This window comes from Triticum urartu, chromosome 2A (assembly GCF_056163025.1).
Source record: "Triticum urartu cultivar PI428250 chromosome 2A, HENAU_Tu73, whole genome shotgun sequence".
NCBI lineage: Eukaryota > Viridiplantae > Streptophyta > Magnoliopsida > Poales > Poaceae > Triticum > Triticum urartu.
Window position 1 is genome coordinate 731,236,769 of NC_141874.1, and position 21,564 is coordinate 731,258,332.

General features: G+C 47.2%; 2 protein-coding genes across 2 annotated transcripts; both read left to right on the forward strand.

The window, feature by feature from the left end:
* The first annotated feature begins 16,987 nt into the window (after nt 1-16,987).
* Nucleotides 16,988-18,081, forward strand: LOC147987313 (uncharacterized). Its single transcript, XM_087545221.1, has one exon. The coding sequence runs from the start codon at nt 17,140-17,142 to the stop codon at nt 18,079-18,081; it is 942 nt and encodes a 313-aa protein (XP_087401347.1). The 5' UTR covers nt 16,988-17,139.
* A 19-nt stretch (nt 18,082-18,100) lies between these two features.
* LOC125540182 (uncharacterized) lies at nt 18,101-19,820 on the forward strand. The gene has a single exon (XM_087545220.1). It carries the CDS (start codon nt 18,101-18,103, stop codon nt 19,445-19,447), a length of 1,347 nt encoding a protein of 448 aa, XP_087401346.1. The 3' UTR covers nt 19,448-19,820.
* Nucleotides 19,821-21,564: the final 1,744 nt, after the last annotated feature.

Genomic DNA, 21,564 nt, shown 5'->3' on the forward strand with positions numbered 1-21,564 from the left:
ACTTTGACAGCCCAAACATGTTTGGAACTAGGAATCGAGCTTGAATTGATAACATCAACATACATTGATTTAACAGTAAAAACTCCAGACCCAGTAAGCTTCCAGTATAATTCATCTGGTTGTTGGGAAAGCTGAATGTCCATCAGTCTCCTTACTAGATGCAGCCATTCTTCCCAACGATTACCCACTAATGCCCTTCTGAACTGAATATTAAGGGGGATCCATTGTAATACCGTGGCAACAAAAGTCTCACGTCTTTGAACTATACGATACAAAGACGGGTATTGGATTGCTAAGGGTGTCTCTCCGAGCCAAGTATCCTCCCAGAATCGCGTACTGGCACCGTCACCAACAATAAACTTTGTCCTATTAAACAAGGACAACTTTACTTTCATAAGCCCTTTCCAAAAGGGTGAATCAGTCGGTCTTACTGTCACCTGAGACAGAGTTTTGGTTTGAAGATACTTGCTACGGAGGATTTGCGCCCAAGTGGCGTCAGTTCCACTTGATAACTTCCACAACCACTTGCTGAGAAGACATATGTTCTTAACTTCAAGATTCTCAATACCAAGACCCCCTTGGTCTTTCGGTCTACAGATGATATCCCATTTGGCTAATCGGTATTTTCTTTTAATCTCATCACCTTGCCAGAAGAAACGCGATCGATAGAAGTCCAGTCTTTTCCTAACTCCAACTGGGACTTCGAAGAACGACAAAAGAAACATAGGCATACTCGTGAGAACCGAATTTATCAGAATTAAACGGCCTCCGTACGACATGAGCTTGCCCTTCCAGCAACTCAGTTTCTTTTCAAATCGATCCTCGATGCACTTCCACTTTGTGTTTGTCAGCTTACGATGGTGGATTGGTATTCCTAAGTAGGTGAAAGGCAAAGCCCCCAAATCACACACGAACAATTGCCTATAAGCCTCTTGTTCATCGTTGGCTCTACCAAAGCAGAACAACTCGCTTTTGTGAAAGTTAATTTTTAACCCGGTCAATTGTTCAAATAAGCATAACACCAGCTTCATATTTCTCGCCTTTTCCAAGTCATGCTCCATAAAGATGATTGTATCATCAGCATATTGGAGGATGGACACACCTCCATCAACTAGATGAGGTACCAGGCCACCCACTTGACCAGCCTCCTTGGCCCTTCCTATTAGAATTGCCAACATATCCACTACAATGTTAAACAATATAGGGGACATCGGATCCCCTTGTCGTAGGCCCTTTTGTGTCTGGAAATAATGACCGATCTCATCATTCACTTTGATTCCAACACTCCCTTTTTGCGTATATGACTCAACCTGGCGTCGCCAGATTTCATCAAAGCCTTTCATACGCAACGCCTGTTGTAGGAATGGCCATTTAACTTTATCGTACGCTTTCTCGAAATCCACCTTAAAGATGACTCCATCCAACTTTTCGAGTGAATTTCATGGAGCGTTTCATGCAGGACCACCACCCCTTCTAGAATGTTCCTGTCCGGCATGAAAGCAGTTTGGGAATGCTGCACCACAGAATGCGCAATCTATGTGAGCCGATTAGTCCCAACTGAAAGATCGTGGATGTCGCCTAGAGGGGGGGGGTGAATAGGCGTTTTAAAATAATTACGATTTATGCTTGAACAAATGCGGAATAAACCTAGCGGTTAATTTGTCAAGCATAAAACCTAAAACAACTAGGCTCACCTATGTGTACCAACAACTTATGCTAAGCAAGATAAGCAACTATGCGATAGCAAGATATATGACAAGAAACAATACGGCTATCACAAAGTAAAGTGCATAAGTAAAGAGCTCGGGTAAGAGATAACCGAGGCATTGACGACGATGTATCCCGAAGTTCACACCCTTGCGGATGCTAATCTCCGTTTGGAGCGGTGTGGAGGCACAATGCTCCCCAAGAAGCCACTAGGGCCACCGTAATCTCCTCACGCCCTCGCACAATGCAAGATGCCGTGATTCCACTAAGGGACCCTTGAGGGCGGTCACCGAACCCGTACAAATGGAAACCCTTGGGGGCGGTCACCGAACCCGTATACTTTGGCAACCCTTGGGGGCGGTCACCGGTACCCGTCAAATTGCTCGGGGCGATCTCCACAACCTAATTGGAGACCCCGACGCTTGCCAGGAGCTTTACACCACAATGATTGAGCTCCGAACAACACCAACCGTCTAGGGCGCCAAGGCACCCAAGAAGAACAAGCTCTAGGGTGCCCAAACACCCAAGAGTAATAAGCTTCTCAAACTTCACTTCCACGTATCACCGTGGAGAACTCAAACCGATGCACCAAATGCAATGGCAAGGGCACACGGAGTGCCCAAGTCCTTCTCTCTCAAATCCCACCGGAGCAACTAATGCTAGGGAGGAAAATGAGAGGAAGAACAAGAAGGAGAACACCAAGAACTCCAAGATCTAGATCCAAGGGGTTCCCCTCACATAGAGGAGAAAGTGATTGGTGGAAATGTGGATCTAGATCTCCTCTCTCTTTTTTCTCAAAAACTAGCAAGAATTTATGGAGGGATTGAGAGTTAGCAAGCTCAAAGAAGGTCAACAATGGGGGAAGAACACGAGCTCAAAAGGTTAGGTTCAATGCGGAAGAAGACCTCCTTTTATAGGAGGGGGAAAATCCAACCGTTATGTGCTCAGCCCGCACACGAGCGCTACTACCGCTCCTGGTCCCGGTACAACCGGGACTCACAGTATACGTGCAGAACCCTACCAGGCGGTACAACCGGGCGATCAGGCGGTAGCACCGGTTGAGAAGAACAACCGGACCAACCGCCCAGCCACCGCTCAACCACCGCATAGGAACAGAAGGGAGTCACCCCTGAGTGCGGTAGTCGAGCGGTACCGGGCCGGTGCAACCGCATGGCCTTGAGCGCTCGGGCGGCTAAGTCCTGAGCGGTCGAATCGCTCCGGACACCGGTGGTACCGGTACGACCGGACCAACCGGGCCACCACCGCCCGAGTACCGCATCAAAACAGAGGCCTGACCAGTACTTGCGCGGTGCCTGGCCGGAACAACCGCCCAAGTCTTTGCTGAGCAAGTTGGCGGTACCACCGCCCGGAAGCAGCGGTACAACGGCTAAGAGCTCCAAGCGGTACTACCGCTGGGGCACGCGGTACTACCGCTGGGACCAGACAAAAACCACTCTCAAGAAAACCAGAACTGCCATAACTTCTGCATATGAGCTCCGAATTGAGCAAACTCAAGCTTGTTGGAAACAAGACGACGAGTAGCATCAAAACAGCGACTGGTTATTGTAAGAAGAGGAAGGGGAGGTATGCCTAACAAATGGAGGAGTGAGACCTCCAATAGAGAAGAACGAGCATAACCTCCAACATCGAAAACATCATAGAAGATGCATGTGAACTCCGCTTCCGATGAACTCGAGCTTTTCATCAAGATGACCATAAGCTCTAAGACTCACAAAGAGAAACAAACAAGAACCAAGAAAGATGATGCAAGGATGCAATGGTTTGAGCTCTCAACGAACGATACGATCAAGCTACTCATCGAGAGCCCCCCCTTGATAGTACGGCAATCGATCCTATAACCCGGTCTCCCAACTACCATCATGAGACCGGTAAAATAGAAAACCTATCAAGGGCAAACCTTTGCCTTGCACATGGTCCACTTGAGCTAGATGATGACGATCTTGACTCCCTCAAGTTGGACCACCTTTCTTGATTGTGTTGACTTGATGAAGACTAGTTGATTGCTCCCCCATACTCCACTATGGGTGAGCCACTCTTCCGCATATCTTCACAAGTCCATTGTCACCACAAAGGACGGCAAGCTTCAAGCATTTGATCTCTTTGTGATGCTCCACTTGAACTTGCACACCGCAACCTTTCTTGATGGTGTTGACTCGATGAAGACTAGTTGATTGCTCCCCCATACTCCACTATGGGTGAGTCACTCTTCCGCACATCTTCACAAGTCCATTATCACCACAAAGGACGGCAAGCTTCAAGCATTTGATCTCTTTGTGATGCTCCACTTGAACTTGCACACCGCAACCTAACCCCACAAAGAACCCTCACGAAGACCATGGGTTAGTACACAAAGCGTAATTGACAATGCTTACCATACCATGGGATCACTTGATCCCTCTCGGTACATCTTCTACACTTTGTGGGTTGATCAAATTGATTCACTCTTTGACTTAGTCTTGATCAACCTCTCACAAGACCAATCTTTAGGTAATTCCTTGAATAGAACCTTGGTCGACACAAACTCTCCTTGAAACCAACACATATACTCCAAGAAAAGCCTATGGACAAAACCTTCAAATATAACTCAAGGCAACCATTAGTCCATAGAGATTGTCATCAATTACCAAAACCAAACATGGGGGCACCGCATGTTCTTTCAACGTGTGCGTAGGAATTTTTTTGAAATTACTGCGTTCCCCAACACCATCGTCACCATAAAGAGCAGTGGTGAGATTGATTCTCCCTGTCGTAACCCGCATTGGGCATTACTGCGGCGCTTCGATCGGGGTAGTCTACCGTCACTCTACTACGGAGTAATTTAGTGCATGGCTGGTGGACCCCGATGCTGGCTGTCCCACACGTCGGCGAAAGTGAGTAATTTAGTGCATGGCTGGAGGAGGATCCGCACGGTAGGGCGTGTCCACTGTTTTTCAGAAGAAAAAAATGATTACAGCAAGCGTTTCCACTCTTACGACGGAGGAGTGCGAAACACGGCAGCCACTTGAACATACACAGTGCTCCTACTACTAGGCATGTGCAGTGGTTCATACGTCAGTACTACGCAATCTTGTTGCTAGTGTAGTAAGATATGACGATAACAAATGATGTTGTGCGCATGTCAACTACTCCTATATGTAACATAGTACCGCTTTTTCGACTGTCCGGTCGAGAATGAACGGTGAGATCAATGTTAACAGAACTAGGTCCACAGCGCACGGAGAGTATGGTGCTACAGTACTCCACGAAACATGAACCATATGAAGCACGAATAGTGTTAGGCAGGGTGTATGAAGGGTGCACGGGATGGGAGAAAAAGTTCCCTTCTCGACCCACTTTTGGGTGTTTGGCAGAGTGCATGAAGGGTGCATGAGTCCACACTAGTAGGTTGACAAAAATACATGAAGAGGAAACAACTATATTGAGATGAGAATGCAACCAAACACACCCACACACTTTGTGCTACAGTGACTGATCTGCACCGTCTGAGTTTGATCCAACGGTCATGTTGCGCCGAGACATGGGCATGCCCATGCAGAGGGCGCCTAAACACCACCGAAGTCCCTCTGCTTCTCGAGGCGCACGACGTTGGTGATGCAGGGTGCAACCGCCCGCAGAGCCCGCTCCCGGTCGACGGGAGCCAGCTCGTCAAAGTCGGCGTCCAATGGCATGAATGGATTCCGGTGACGGAGCCCTGAAAGGATTCTCCCAGCAACGGCAACGGCAACCCGCAACCCCTCCTTGTCCAGCTCAGCCCCCACCATCGCACGGAGACGGCTCAGCTCCTCGGAGATATAGGTGAAGAAGGAGACCAGGTCAGGAAGCCGCAGCTCGTTGAAGTCGACCGGGTGGTCGAACTGGTTTAGCCCGACGGCCGGCATCGTCGCGCTGGCACGACGGTAGGCATCGCGCAGCCGCAACACGTGTGTGGCAACTTGGTTCACCAAGTGGCTGAGGCGATCCTGGACCTCATCACGATCGGCCCGCTCACGCTCCAGCCGGCTCCCCTGACGGCCTATCGTATCTCCCGCTTTCTGCAGCAACGCCACCGACGCCTCGAGCATCTTTGTGGTGGACTCCTGCCGCTTTTGAAGCTCTGTGAACTCCCGCACATAACGAAGGAGCATGGCACTCCTCTCCTCCTTGAGCTCACGGAGCTCCACGTCCTTGGCCCTGAGCTCCGCATCCTTGGCATGGAGCTCCTGTGTCAGGAGCCTCACCTCGGACTCTGTGATCTACTGCGCCGCCATGGCACCAGGTAGAAGCAATGGGGAGAGGAAGCAAAGGGGGCGAAACGGCTGAAAGGCAATGCAATCTACGGGAAGGCGGAGAGAGCAGGGAATCTTTTGGTTTTCACCATGGTAAAACATGAGTCGACGACTTCTCACATCAGGGGGCAGTGGGTACATGCGGAGTCATCGTGACTAATTGCTGCCGCGCCTGCTCCCGTCAATCAAAAAATTAAAAATCCTGCCGTGCCTGCTCCCGTCAATCAAAAAAATAAAAATCCTGCCGCACCCAAACACTAGAGCAACGCCGCGGTGGATATTTAAATTTACCTGCCGGCAAGTAGATAAAAAAGGGGTGAAAAAACAAATGTGGCGGCAGCCTAGCTAATTGGTCGAACTAGCCCAACTAGCTAGCCGTGCTTCACTGATGTACTCGGCGGGAAAGGTGGTCTTTCGTGATTTGACGACTCATTTACTTGCTTCGGCGCTACCACCGAGGAGGAACCAGAAAATGCGAGGTAGGGCGTCCCACGTCAGGAAGAATATATGTGTGCACCACCCGGGAGGACCCCGAAACTGTGCGGTAGGGTGTGCCACGTCTCGGCATGAAGGAAAAATGTGCGTGTAAAAATATACTGTATCATACGTAGTACCTATGGTTCGACCTCGGGACCCAGCCAGTCGGTTGAAAACACCCCATGTAATGCCCCGAGACCGATGTGCCAGGTGTCTTCCAGTTATTCGCTGACATTGTCATGTCATTTGCTTGTGTGTTGCATCTTATCATGTCATCATGTGCATTGCATCATCATGTTTTAAAACTTGCATTCGTCCGGGTTCTTCGAGTTCTCTCCATTGTCCGTTCTCAGCCCAACCACACTTGCACGCGCCCGCGGCATGTGCGAAATAGTATTTTATAAGTGGCTGGAAAATGTTCTCGGAATGGGATGAGAGTTGACGTGTGGTCTTATTATAGTGTAGATAGACCGCCTGTCAAGTTTCATCGCATTCGGAGATCGTTTGATGCCCCAACGGTTAACTATAGTGGCAGTATAGCCGGTCTAACGTCGGACGTTTTCAGTCTCCGGAAACCATGCCGGGCTGCATCTCTTCCCTCTTCTCTCAGACCAACCCGCTCTTCACAATCCGCCAGACCCAACCTAACCTCTCTCGTCAGCCCGCGGCCCTCCTCGCGCGCGCGTCCGAAAGTTGTCCCGAACCCGACCCGGACTGTCGCCACCATTGTGTCCGGATCATCCCCAAACATCTACAAAACGTCTCCGTTTTCTTATTTGGACTCTCTAACTATTTTATTCGCGATCGTCCGATTACGATCGGAGGGACGGATTAGCCCCTACCCAAAAATCCTATTGCTACATATAGTCCAACCCCTAGACCAAACCCTAAATTCTAGGACTTTTGTCCCTGCCGCCGCCACACTCATCTCCCACCTCGGGATCCTCCCCAATCCAAAATCCCCCTCTTTTTCAACACCAGACCAACCCACGCCCTCCTTCTCGCGCCTGAGGCCTCCCTGCCGACCTCGGGACCCTGCAGCCGTGTGCCTCCTGCCTCTAGCGCCTCCTCGTCGCTGCTTCCTCCTCGCCGCATCCACCAGGACCGGCCTCGTCCCGCCCCGCCGTCTTCCCTCGTTATTCCTCCTCCCTCTGCTCGTCTCTCTCTCTCTCTGTTCGTCTCTCTCTCCGCCATGTCCTTGCAGGACCACCATTGTCGCCATGGACCGCAGCCACCGTCGAGTCGCCATGGCCTTCCCGACGTCGTCGGTTGCCCGCAGCTGCCAGATCGGATCCGTCCCCGAGGGATCCACCGCGGCCGTCGTTCCTTCTGCTGCCACCTGCTTCCTTTCGTGCGAGACCGAGACGAACGAGCACTTCCTCCTGCTCGATTTGCCCGTGCCCAGGTGCTTCACCGCCACCTTGCTTCGTCCTCTCCGTCCTCCCGCCGTGGAGCAGCACCGAGCTCGAGAGGAGCCTCGTTCGCGCCGGATCCCCCCATCCCCGGCGAGCTCTGCCGCCCTGTGTCGCTTGAAGCCGCCGTCCTGCCGTTCTCCTTCGACGATGGAGCTCCCGCAAGCCATCCCCGACACTGGTCCTCTTCTGCAGCATCCCGGCGCTGCGCCCATCCTCCTTCCTCCACGCCGAGTCCTGCTTCGCTCGTTGCTGTGCCTGCACCGCCTGAAGCCGCGCACCCCTGCTTCCTCTGCTTCAGGAACATGGCCGCGCGCTTGCGTTGATTGACTCCGGCCAGATCGAACGAGCCCTCCCCATCGATCGCACATGGACCGCGTCCCTCCTCTAGGCCAAGCGAGCAGCGCTAGATGCGGCCTGCCTCCTACGCGCGTGGGCCGCGACCTCTAGATCCGGTCCAGCATGCGCCCCGGCCTGCTTCCTCTTCAACTCGGCCCAAGGCCACTAGGTGAGCAGACACCTCCAGCGCCCTGCGCCCTGCTGGCCCAACATGCCTTAGTTTCGGCCCGTTACGTTTTTTTCCAGTTCTTGAGGTTTTTCCTAATTATCCAGGAGTTTGCTGTTTTACAGAACAACCCTCATACTTCATGCATTTAATATCTCCACAACCGTGCATCGGATTAAAACAACTTATATATGTAAAATGCCTAGAATTTTGTGTAGTTTCATAATTTGCCATTTTCATCTATGTTTAAAATGTTGTTTGTTTAAAATGATTTAATTCATAACTAATCAACCGTAGCTCGGATTTAAATAATCTTTAGATGTAATTGGGGTAGAATAATGTCTAGTTTAACATGGTGGTTTTACTTTGCATGTTTAATAACTCTAAAATTGTGTTTAGGGCAGAACAGTACCATAACCTAAGATATGCATATGAGGATTTTCCGGAATTGTTGTTCGTTGTCTCCGGCCTCATTTAAACTTGACTAGATAGGTAGTTTTATTTTGCTTCACCCCTTGCCATGCTAACCAACATTTAATATTGTTGAGTACATAAATGAGATCGAACTAAATAACTTGAATGTGGTGTTTCGTCAATATGCAACGGAGTTGCATATTGAGCTCCACTTAATTTGTAGGGTTGTTTGTGCACTTTGCCATGCCATGCCTCATTAAACCATACATGCATCATACTTGTTTGCGCATCGTGCCATGATTATGTGATGTTTGTTTACTATGTTGTTTGCTTTCTTTCCAGTGTACTTCTTCTTGGTAATCCGGTAACGTTGCGTTTGTGAGGACCCGTTGGCTACGTCCGTTTGTCTTCTTCATAGACTTGTTCTTCTTCCTTGCGGGATCTCAGGCAAGATGACCATACCCTCGAAATCACTTCTATCTTTGCTTGCTAGATGCTCGCTCTTTTGCTATGCCTATGATACGATACCTACCACTTGCTTATCATGCCTCCCATATGGTTAAGCCAAGCCTCTAACCCACCTTGAGGTATTTCAGGATGTTCTTGACCGCTGTCCAGTGATCTACTCCTGGATCACTTTGGTACCTCCCTGCTAGACTTATAGCAAGGCACACATCAGGTCTGGTACACAGCATTGCATACATGATAGAGCCTATGGCTGAAGCATAGGGAACATCTTTCATTTTCTCTCTATCTTCTGCAGTGGTCGGGCATTGAGTCTTACTCAACTTCACACCTTGTAACACAGGCAAGAACCCTTTCTTTGCTTGATCCATTTTGAACTTCTTCAAAACTTTGTCAAGGTATGTGCTTTGTGAAAGTCCAATTAAGCGTCTTGATCTATCTCTATAGATCTTAATGCCTAATATGTAAGCAGCTTCACCGAGGTCTTTCATTGAAAAACTCTTATTCAAGTATCCCTTTATGCTATCCAGAAATTCTATATCATTTCCAATTAGTAATATGTCATCCACATATAATATCAGAAATGCTACAGAGCTCCCACTCACTTTCTTGTAAATACAGGCTTCTCCAAAAGTCTGTATAAAACCAAATGCTTTGATCACACTATCAAAGCGTTTATTCCAACTCCGAGAGGCTTGCACCAATCCATAAATGGATCGCTGGAGCTTGCACACTTTGTTAGCTCCCTTTGAATCGACAAAACCTTCTGGTTGCATCATATACAACTCTTCTTCCAGAAATCCATTCAGGAATGCAGTTTTGACATCCATCTGCCAAACTTCATAATCATAAAATGCGGCGATTGCTAACATGATTCGGACAGACTTAAGCATCGCTACGGGTGAGAAGGTCTCATCGTAGTCAATCCCTTGAACTTGTCGAAAACCTTTTGCGACAAGTCGAGCTTTGTAGACAGTAATATTACCGTCAGCGTCAGTCTTCTTCTTGAAGATCCATTTATTCTCAATTGCTTGCCGATCATCGGGCAAGTCAACCAAAGTCCATACTTTGTTCTCATACATGGATCCCATCTCAGATTTCATGGCTTCAAGCCATTTTGCGGAATCTGGGCTCACCATCGCTTCTTCATAGTTCGTAGGTTCATCATGATCTAGTAGCATGACTTCCAGAACAGGATTTCCGTACCACTCTGGCGCGGATCTCACTCTGGTTGATCTACGAGGTTCAGTAGTATCTTGTTCTGAAGTTTCATGATCATCATCATTAGCTTCCTCACTAACTGGTGTAGGTGTCACAGAAACAGTTTTCTGTGATGCACTACTTTCCAATAAGGGAGCAGGTACAGTTACCTCGTCAAGTTCTACTTTCCTCCCACTCACTTCTTTCGAGAGAAACTCCTTCTCTAGAAAGGATCCATTCTTAGCAACGAATGTCTTGCCTTCGGATCTGTGATAGAAGGTGTACCCAACAGTCTCCTTTGGGTATCCTATGAAGACACATTTCTCCGATTTGGGTTCGAGCTTATCAGGTTGAAGCTTTTTCACATAAGCATCGCAGCCCCAAACTTTAAGAAACGACAACTTTGGTTTCTTGCCAAACCATAGTTCATAAGGTGTCGTCTCAACGGATTTGATGGTGCCCTATTTAACGTGAATGCGGTCGTCTCTAAAGCATAACCCCAAAATGATAGCGGTAAATTTGTAAGAGACATCATAGACCGCACCATATCAAGTAAATTACGATTACGACGTTCGGACACACCATTACGCTGAGGTGTTCCGGGTGGCGTGAGTTGCGAAACTATTCCGCATTGTTTCAGATGTAGACCAAACTCGTAACTCAAATATTCTCCTCCACGATCAGATCACAAAAACTTTATTTTCTTGTTACGATGATTTTCAACTTCACTCTGAAATTCTTTGAACTTTTCAAATGTTTCAGACTTATGCTTCATTAAGTAGATATACCCACATCTGCTTAAATCATCTGTGAAGGTGAGAAAATAACGATATCCGCCACGAGCCTCAACATTCATCGGACCACATACATCTGTATGTATGATTTCCAACAAATCTGTTGCTCTCTCCATTGTACCGGAGAACGGTGTTTTAGTCATCTTGCCCATAAGGCACGGTTCGCAAGTACCAAGTGATTCATAATCAAGAGGTTCCAAAAGTCCATCAGTATGGAGTTTCTTCATGCGCTTTACACCGATATGACCTAAACGGCAGTGCCATAAATAAGTTGCACTATCATTATCAACTCTGCATCTTTTGGCTTCAACATTATGAATATGTGTGTTACTACTATCGAGATTCATCAAAAATAGACCACTCTTCAAAGGTGCATGACCATAAAAGATATTACTCATATAAATAGAACAACCATTATTCTCTGATTTAAATGAATAACCGTCTCGCATTAAACAAGATCCAGATATAATGTTCATGCTCAACGCTGGCACCAAATAACAATTATTTAGGTCTAATACTAATCCCAAAGGTAGATGTAGAGGTAGCGTGCCGACCGCGATCACATCGACTTTAGAACCATTTCCCACGCGCATCGTCACCTCGTCCTTTGTCAGTGTTCGCTTAATCCGTAGTCCCTGTTTCGAGTTGCAAATATTAGCAACAGAACCAGTATCAAATACCCAGGTGCTACTGCGAGCTCTAGTAAGGTACACATCAATAACATGTATATCACATATACCTTTGTTCACCTTGCCATCCTTCTTATCCGCCAAATACTTGGGGCAGTTCCGCTTCCAGTGACCAGTCTGCTTGTAGTAGAAGCACTCAGTTTCAGGCTTAGGTCCAGACTTGGGTTTCTTCTCCTGATCAGCAACTTGCTTGCTTTTCTTCTTGAAGTTCCCCTTCTTTTTCCCTTTGCCCTTTTTCTTGAAACTAGTGGTTTTGTTGACCATCAACACTTGATGCTCCTTCTTGATTTCTACCTCCGCAGCTTTCAGCATTGCGAAGAGCTCGGGAATAGTCTTATTCATCCCTTGCATATTATAGTTCATCACAAAGCTCTTGTAGCTTGGTGGCAGTGATTGGAGAATTCTGTCAATGACGCAATCATCTGGAAGATTAACTCCCATCTGAATCAAGTGATTATTATATCCAGACATTTTGAGTATATGCTCACTGACAGAACTGTTCTCCTCCATCTTGCAGCTATAGAACTTATTGGAGACTTCATATCTCTCAATCAGGGCATTTGCTCGAAATATTAACTTCAACTCCTGGAACATCTCATATGCTCCATGACGTTCAAAACGTCGTTGAAGTCCCAATTCTAAGCCGTAAAGCATGGCACACTGAACTATTGAGTAGTCATCAGCTTTTCTCTGCCAGACGTTCATAACATCTGGTGTTGCTCCAGCAGCAGGCCTGGCACCCAGTGGTGCTTCCAGGACGTAATTCTTCTGTGCAGCAATGAGGATAATCCTCAAGTTACGGACCCAGTCCGTGTAATTGCTACCATCATCTTTCAACTTTGCTTTCTCAAGGAACGCATTAAAATTCAACGGAACAACAGCACGAGCCATCTATCTACAATCAAGCATAAACAAGCAAGATACTATCAGGTACTAAGTTCATGATAAATTTAAGTTCAATTAATCATATTACTCAAGAACTCCCACTTAGATAGACATCCCTCTAATCATCTAAGTGATCACGTGATCCAAATCAACTAAACCATAACCGATCATCACGTGAAATGGAGTAGTTTTCAATGGTGAACATCGCTATGTTGAACATATCTACTATATGATTCACGCTCGATCTTTCGATCTCAGTGTTCCGAGGCCATATCTGCATATGCTAGGCTCGTCAAGTTTAACCTGAGTATTCTGCGTGTGCAAAACTGGCTTGCACCCGTTGTAGATGGACGTAGAGCTTAACACACCCGATCATCACGTGGTGTCTGGGCATGACGAACTTTGGCAATGGTGCATACTCAGGGAGAACACTTTTATCTTGAAATTTAGTGAGAGATCATCTTATAATGCTACCGTCAATCAAAGTAAGATAAGATGCATAAAAGATAAACATCACATGCAATCAATATAAGTGATATGATATGGCCATCATCTTGTGCTTGTGATCTCCATCCTTGAAGCACCGTCGTGATTACCATCATCACCGGCGCGACACCTTGATCTCCATCGTAGCATCGTTGTCGTCTCGCCAATCTTATATTTCTACGACTATCGCTACCGCTTAGTTATAAAGTAAAGCATTACAGGGCGATTGCATTGCATACAATAAAGCGACAACCATATGGCTCCTGCCGGTTGCCGATAACTCGGTTACAAAACATGATCATCTCATACAATAAAATTTAGCATCATGTCTTGACCATATCACATCACAACATGCCCTGCAAAAACAAGTTAGACGTCCTCTACTTTGTTGTTGCAAGTTTTTACGTGGCTGCTACGGGCTTAAGCAAGAACCAATCTTACCTATGCATCAAAACCACAACGATAGTTTGTCAAGTTGGTGCTGTTTTAACCTTCGCAAGGACCGGGCGTAGCCACACTCGGTTCAACTAAAGTTGGAGAAACTGTCACCCGCAAGCCACCTATGTGCAAAGCACGTCGGGAGAACCGGTCTCGCGTAAGTGTACGCGTAATGTCGGTCCGGGCCGCTTCGTCCAACAATACCGCCGAACCAAAGTATGACATGCTGGTAAGCAGTATGACTTATATCGCCCACAACTCACTTGTGTTCTACTCGTGCATATAACATCAACATATAAAACCTAGGCTCGGATGCCACTGTTGGCTAACGTAGTAATTTCAAAAAAATTCCTACGCACACGCAAGATCATGGTGATGCATAGCAACGAGAGGGGAGAGTGTGATCTACGTACCCTTGTAGATCGACAACGGAAGCGTTTGGTTGATGTAGTCGTACGTCTTCACGGCCCGACCGATCAAGCACCGAAACTACGGCATCTCCGAGTTTTAGCACACGTTCAGCTCGATGACGATCCCCGGTCTCCGATCCAGCAAAGTGTCGGGGAAGAGTTCCGTCAGCATGACGGCGTGGTGACGATCTTGATGCACTACCGTCGCAGGGCTTCGCCTAAGCACCGATACAATATTATCGTGGACTATGGTGGAAGGGGGCACCGCACACGGCTAAGAGTATGATCACGTGGATCAACTTGTGTCTCTAGGGGTGCCCCCTGCCCCCGTATATAAAGGAGCAAGGGGAGGAGGCCGGCCGGCCCTATAGGCGCGCGCCAAGGAGAGGACTCCTACTAGGAGGGGGAAGGAAGTGGGAGGGAGAGGGAAAGGGGGGCGCCGCCCCCCCTCTCCTAGTCCAATTTGGACCAAGGGGGGGAGGAGGCGCGAGGCCCACCCTGGCTGCCCCTCTCTCTCTCCACTAAATCCCATAAGGCCCATTACTTCTCCCGGGGGGGTTCCGGTAACCCTCCGGCTCTCCGGTTTTCTCCGAAACCACCCGGAACACTTCCGGTGTCCGAATATAGCCGTCCAATATATCAATCTTTATGTCTCGACCATTTTGAGACTCCTCGTCATGTCCGTGATCACATCCGGGATTCCGAACTAACTTCGGTACATCAAAACTCATAAACTCATAATATAACTATCATCGAAACCTTAAGCGTGCGGACCCTACAGGTTCGAGAATAATGTAGACATGACCGAGACACGTCTCCGGTCAATAACCAATAGCGGAACCTGGATGCTCATATTGGCTCCTACATATTCTACGAAGATCTTTATCGGTCAGACCGCATAACAACATGCGTTGTTCCCTTTGTCATCGGTATGTTACTTGCCCGAGATTCGATCGTCGGTATCCCATACCTAGTTTAATCTCGTTACCGGCAAGTCTCTTTACTCGTTCCGTAACACATCATCTCACAACTAACTCATTAGTTGCAATGCTTGCAAGGCTTATTTGATGTGTATTACCGAGAGGGCCCAGAGATACCTCTCCGACAATCGGAGTGACAAATCCTAATCTCGAAATACGCCAACCCAACATGTACCTTTGGAGACACCTGTAGAGCACCTTTATAATCACCCATTTACGTTGTGACGTTTGGTAGCACACAAAGTGTTCCTCCGGCAAACGGGAGTTGCATAATCTCATAGTCATAGGAACATGTATAAGTCATGAAGAAAGCAATAGCAACATACTAAACGATCGGGTGCTAAGCTAATGGAATGGGTCATGTCAATCAGATCATTCACCTAATGATGTGATCCCGTTAATCAAATAACAACTCTTTGTCCATGGTTAGGAAACATAACCATCTTTGATTAACGAGCTAGTCAAGTAGAGGCATACTAGTGACACTCTGTTTGTCTATGTATTCACACATGTATTATGTTTCCGGTTAATACAATTCTAGCATGAATAATAAACATTTATCATGATATAAGGAAATAAATAATAACTTTATTATTGCCTCTAGGGCATATTTCCTTCAATTATCACCATAAAGGATCACCATAAAGGCAGATCGGCCTAAACTGCTCGATTCTCACAGCATCCGTTTTCTTAGGAAGCAGTGTTATTGTTCCAAAATTTAAGTGAAATAACTGAAGCTATCTAGAGAAAAGATCGTGAAACATTGGAAGTAAATCCCCCTTAATAATGTGCCAACATCTCTTGTAAAACTCCGCCGGGAATCCATCAGGCCCGGGAGCCTTATTGTTTTTCATCTGCGATATAGCATCAAACACCTCCTTCTCCGAGAATGGGGCAACCAGAATATCATTATCACGAGCAGTTAGTTGAGGCACATCCTCAATCCTGGACTCATCGAGGGATACACAACTGTCCTCCGGAGGTCCAAATAGCTGCTTATAGTATTCCATCTGAACATGATCCAGAACTCCATCTCCATTAACACCTGTGTGAAGGCCTCCTTCCTCCTCCTGTCAATTGAAGCTGACCATGGAAATCACAAGTCAGCAATGATTAACTATAAGAGACTGTGTCACAGAACACAAAGTCTATCAACGCATCCCTTGGAAGGGACGGGGTTGCCCAAGAAACTCATAATGTATACACCGATACAGTACAACAGCACATTGATTTATCAAACATTCAATTTGGTTTATCGGCATCGTGAGCGTGTAAGTTTTGGTTTGTTGGATAGCATGGCTTGGCCTGCAACAAAGCGAGGTTTTATCTGTTTGGTAAATTGCAAGGTTGTGTTTGGAAGCTGCCACTGTTCCACGGGCAAAGATTTTCTCGGGACATAACTAAGTCAGCGTGTCCATGTTTTTTGTAGCTAAAAAATCAAGTAACTTTGGTTTCGCTGTGAATGAACAAGCGTTGTTATAGGCTAGCATTGCAAATGCAGAACAAGCAAATCAGAGTGGCGCAGCGGAAGCGTGGTGGGCCCATAACCCACAGGTCCCAGGATCGAAACCTGGCTCTGATAATTTGTTGCTTCGTTTTTTGTTTATCTATTTATTTTTTTTGCTCTGCAAGACAAGGCTGCATCACCGGTAAGGTTTCTCTGAAGAAAAAAAAACAGCTGCATCCCCCTGTTTGAGCGCCTCCACCAGGCACCAGCTGCATCGGAGACATTCATCTCCCCGGTCCTCCCTCCTGTCCTCTCAAGTCACTCACATCCGGGGCCGCTCGCCACCGGTCCCGCGCTTCCCGCTCGGGCGCCGGGGCCTCCTCTCCGTCGCCGCTGCCGAACGCGTTCCCCCGAGAGCCTGGTTGGTGCGCGCGCGCGCCGAGCTCGGTGTGCCTCGTCAGGGGACGCGCGGACGGTCGCTCAGCCTCTCCAGAGGGCGAGATCCGTGCACTGGCGCGCCGACCTCCGCTGGAGACGGCCAGCAATGCCAGCCGCCCGCCTGTCCTCCGTCTTCACCTCCTCCTTCAAGGCTCCTTCACGAGAGCGCCGACCTCCCCTCGCCGCCTTGGCTGCCGCCACGGAGCGCGTCCGCGCCGGAACGCTAAGTCGGCAGGACGCGCACCACCTGTTCGACGAATTGCTGAGCCAAGCCGCGACAGTCCCAGTACGCAAGCTGAACAACTTTCTTGCCGCCCTCGCCCGTGCACCGCCCTCAGCTGCCTGCAGCGATGGTCCGGGCCTTGCCATCGCCCTCTTCAACCGCATGTCCCGAGGCGCTGGTGCACGGGTGGCGTCGCCCACGCTCTGTACCTATTCCATCCTCATGGACTGCTGCTGCCGCGCAGGCCGCCCGGACATGGTGCTTGCCTTCTTCTGCCGCCTCCTCAGGTTGGGGCTGAGCTTGAATGTCACCTCCTTCAACAACCTCCTCAAGGGGCTCTGCCAGTCAAAGCGTACAAATGAGGCTTTGGACGTGCTGCTCCACCGTACGCCCGAACTAGACTGTGCGCCTGATGTCGTCTCGTACAACATAGTAATCAACGGCTGTTTGAAACAAGGTGAAGTGGAGAAAGCGTGCAATCTCTACCGTGAGATGATCAACCTGGGAGTTCAACCTGATGTGGTGACCTACAGCTCATTTATCAACGCACTAAGCAAGTCCGGAGCAATGGACAAGGCAGAAGTGCTCCTTCGGCAAATGGTTGATCAAGGAATTGAACCCAATATCAAGACATATAGCTGTATGATCCATGGATATTCTACTTTTGGTCAGTGGAAGGAGGCACTTAGGGTATTCAAAGAAATGGCAAGTCTTGGTGTTGTACCAGACGTTGTCACGTTGACCTCATTAATCGATTCCCTTTGCAAGCACAGAAGGACAAAGGAAGCTAGAGAAATTTTTGACTGCAAAGGGCCTGAAACCTAATATCGTCTCCTACTCTACTATGCTTAATGGGTATGTCAAAGAAGGATCCTTCGAGGATATGACTGATCTCTTCAATTCGATGGTACGGAATGGTATTGTACCTAACCACCATATTTTCAACATACTGATCAATGCATATGCTAAACGCGGACTGATGGATGAGGCTATGCACATGTTCGAAGTAATGAGGCAACAAGGAGTAAACCCGGGTGTATTTGACTATCAAATTGTAATGGATTCACTTTGCAAAATGGGTAGGAATGCTGCTCTGGACAAATTTAATCAGATGGTCAATCAAGGAGTTTCACCTAACATAGTTGTTTACCAATGCCTGGTTCTGGGTTCTTGCTCTCATGGTGATTTTGTGAAAGCCAAGGAATTGATTTCTGAAGCAGTTAATAGAGGTCTGTGTTCTAACAGTGTGTTCTTCTATCCTGTAATAAACGACCTGTGCAAAGAAGGAAAGGTGAAGGAGGCACAGGATATATTTGACTTCATTCTAGGTATTGGTCAGCGGCCTGATGTGATTATGTACAATTCACTGATGGATGGATATTGCCTTGTTGGCAAGGTGGAGGAAGCAGTGAGAGTACTTGATGCTATGAAGTCTGCTGGCCTCCAACCTACTGCTGTTACGTATGGTATACTTCTTAATGGCTACTGTAAAATTGGAAGGATCGCCGCTGGATTGAGTCTTTTCAAGGAAATGTCACTCAGCGGGGTTAAGCCCACTACTATTATGTACAACATTATACTTGATGGGCTGTTTTGCTCTGGGAGAACAGTTTGTGCAAAGGAAAAATTCAATACGATGACTGAAAGTGGCATACCAGTGGGCGTTGACACATACAACATAGTTCTTCATGGACTTTGTAGAAACAATTGCACTGATGAAGCAATAGAGCTGTTCAAGAAATTACGTGCTATGAACGTGAAGATTAATGTCATAACACTCAATACCATGATTTCTGCATTGTTTAAAACTAGGAGAATTGAAGAAGCCAAGGATTTGTTTGCTACTATATCAGCCATTGGGTTGGTGCCTTCTGTTGTGACTTACAGTGTAATGATGACAAATTTCATAAAAGAAGGGTTGCTTGCAGATGCTGATGATATGTTTTCAGCAATGGAGAAGGCTGGCTGTGCTCCCAACTCCAGACTGCTAAATCAAGTGGTCAGGGCGTTGCTGGAAAAAGGTGCAGTTGTAAAGGCTGCAACTTATCTCGCTAAACTTGATGCTAAACAGCTGTCAGTTGAAGCTTCAACGATTTCGTTAATAGTATCTCTCTTCTCAAGGGAAGGGAAACTAAGGGAGCATGTAGAGTTGCTTCCAGTAAAGTACCAGCCTCCGGAGATGTCCGTCTGACAATTGATACAGTATTACTTGAAACTTCCTACTGATGTTACTTGGTGGTATTCACTCATAGCTGACAGAATGTCATTGCCCCCACCTGCCGTTTTTGAAAATGCAGATAATTCATCCATTTTGCTGTCGCCTGATGTTTGATGTCACGTTCTAAATTAAAATAAGAAGCCTGTGGCCTGAGTCATATGAGTTTCCCTCTTCTTGTGATGAAGAAGGCGTAACTCTGATCTGTGAAGTTTTGTTATGTCACACATTTAATCGTTTATGTTTTTTTCTTTCTGCCCCAGCATGAAGGACCAGTGTTGTGCTGCCGCTGGGGTTCTCATCTCAGAAACATTTAGTACATCAATTCATCGACTATGTTGTTGTTGTTTTTTCTGCTCCAGCTAGAGCGTGAAGGATCAGTTTGTTGTACTGCCGTTGGGATTCTCATCCCAGAAACATGTACAGTACCACGGTGCATTCGATGGCCCAATAGTCACCACCCTCCTCATCAGCGGTCTCTTCTTGATCTCGGTCTCTGGCGGCACTGGCAGAGTAGGAGGAAGCTGAAACGAAAGAAAGCTTCTTTTTTTTGTGCTGATTACATGATGAGTGCGGAGCTAGAAGAGCAGGAAGGAAAATGAGATGCTTGTTCTGCTACGGCGGGTGGCGAGCAGGGGAGGGGGAAGGAGCTTCCTCGTCCACGACCATGCCGGCGGCGACATTTTCGGACATTGATGCACACATTACACATATTCTGTATGGTCATGATCAGTCAGCCAGTCAATACCAGTACGCTTGAAAGTAGCTCCTTTGGTTGGAACACAATGCATGCTTGTCTCTGAAACCAAATAAATACTGCATTCTTTTTTTGGCTTTCTGTTGTGGAAATCGCAGGAGTTGATTATTTCGTTAGTCTTGTGACCTTCTGGTATCTTCTCAACAATGGAGAAAAGTGAAGTAATCAGGGCCGGATGTTATCTTTCTAAAATTGATGAAAATGGAGTAACATTTTCCCGTAGTGTACAATCAGGAGAGGATTAGTTGACCGGCTGAGTCAACTAATTCTGGCCAAGATTCAATGAGCATAACTAAATTTAATTTTACAAAATATATCATTTCTTTCCATAGATTGTCACCCATGTGAAATCATTTAATCTGTACACTATGGGAAAATGTTACAAATTTAGAAGACCAAGCTTCATCCATTGGCCTTGAAATTTTGTTACCTCTGTTATGAATAGGTCGGAAGTTTCTTCCTTGAAAAAAAGAATCAAACAACATTATACTTAAATAGTGCATTACTAGGCGGCAAATGACACAGAAGAGGAGGCGCACGATAGATTCCTATGACAGGTAGAGATCAGAGATTATACTCTTTCTTCTGTAAACAAAGTAGGCTTGTGATTGTCCACATCCATCACTCAATCATGCAAATCAAAGAAATGGTTTAGGAGTGGCTTCGAAGGACAGATCCACAACGGCCGTGGCAAGGCCTGCCGATGATCGAGGATAAGGACGCCCGCCTGGTCTTTGACACGCGGCCGTGCATATCGATGTAGGCTCTGGAGACAAGGTGCTCTTTTGAAGGGACAAGTGGATCCACGACTTCTCGGCAAGGGACATTGCCCCCCAGTTAGTGGCCACGGTGCATAACCGCATCGTCAATAGCAGGACGGTGCAACAGGCGCTGGACAATGATCAATGGATGGCCGATTGTGTGGTGGAGCACTAATACCTGGCCTTGATACAACACATGCACCTGTCACAAGCTATTACCACAGTGGAGAGTGACCCGAGCAGGCGAGACAAGTTCTCTAGGCCATGCTCGCAATCGGGAGTCTATACGGCAAAATCAGTCTACAACAACTTGTTCACTAACTTTGAGAAATCTAACACGGCGGCTTGCACCTGAAGGAGTTGGGCACCGCTAAAGTGCAAACTGTTTGTTTGGCTCGCACTGCAACATCGGCTATGGGTCTTGGATAGAATCATTATACATTGTTTGCTGCCTTCTATAAAGATATGGTACGTCTTTGGCACACTCTCGAGAAAAAAAATGGTTTACTTATCAGATATTCAATTGGGTGCCCGGGCTCATCTGCACCCGGTGAGCAGTAAATTCAAAAAATAAT

What these genes read in the sequence shown, in the direction of transcription:
- LOC147987313 (XM_087545221.1), top strand. Translation starts at nt 17,140, where the DNA reads ATGCCAGCCGCCCGCCTGTCCTCCGTCTTCACCTCCTCCTTCAAGGCT.
- LOC125540182 (XM_087545220.1), top strand. Translation starts at nt 18,101, where the DNA reads ATGCTTAATGGGTATGTCAAAGAAGGATCCTTCGAGGATATGACTGAT.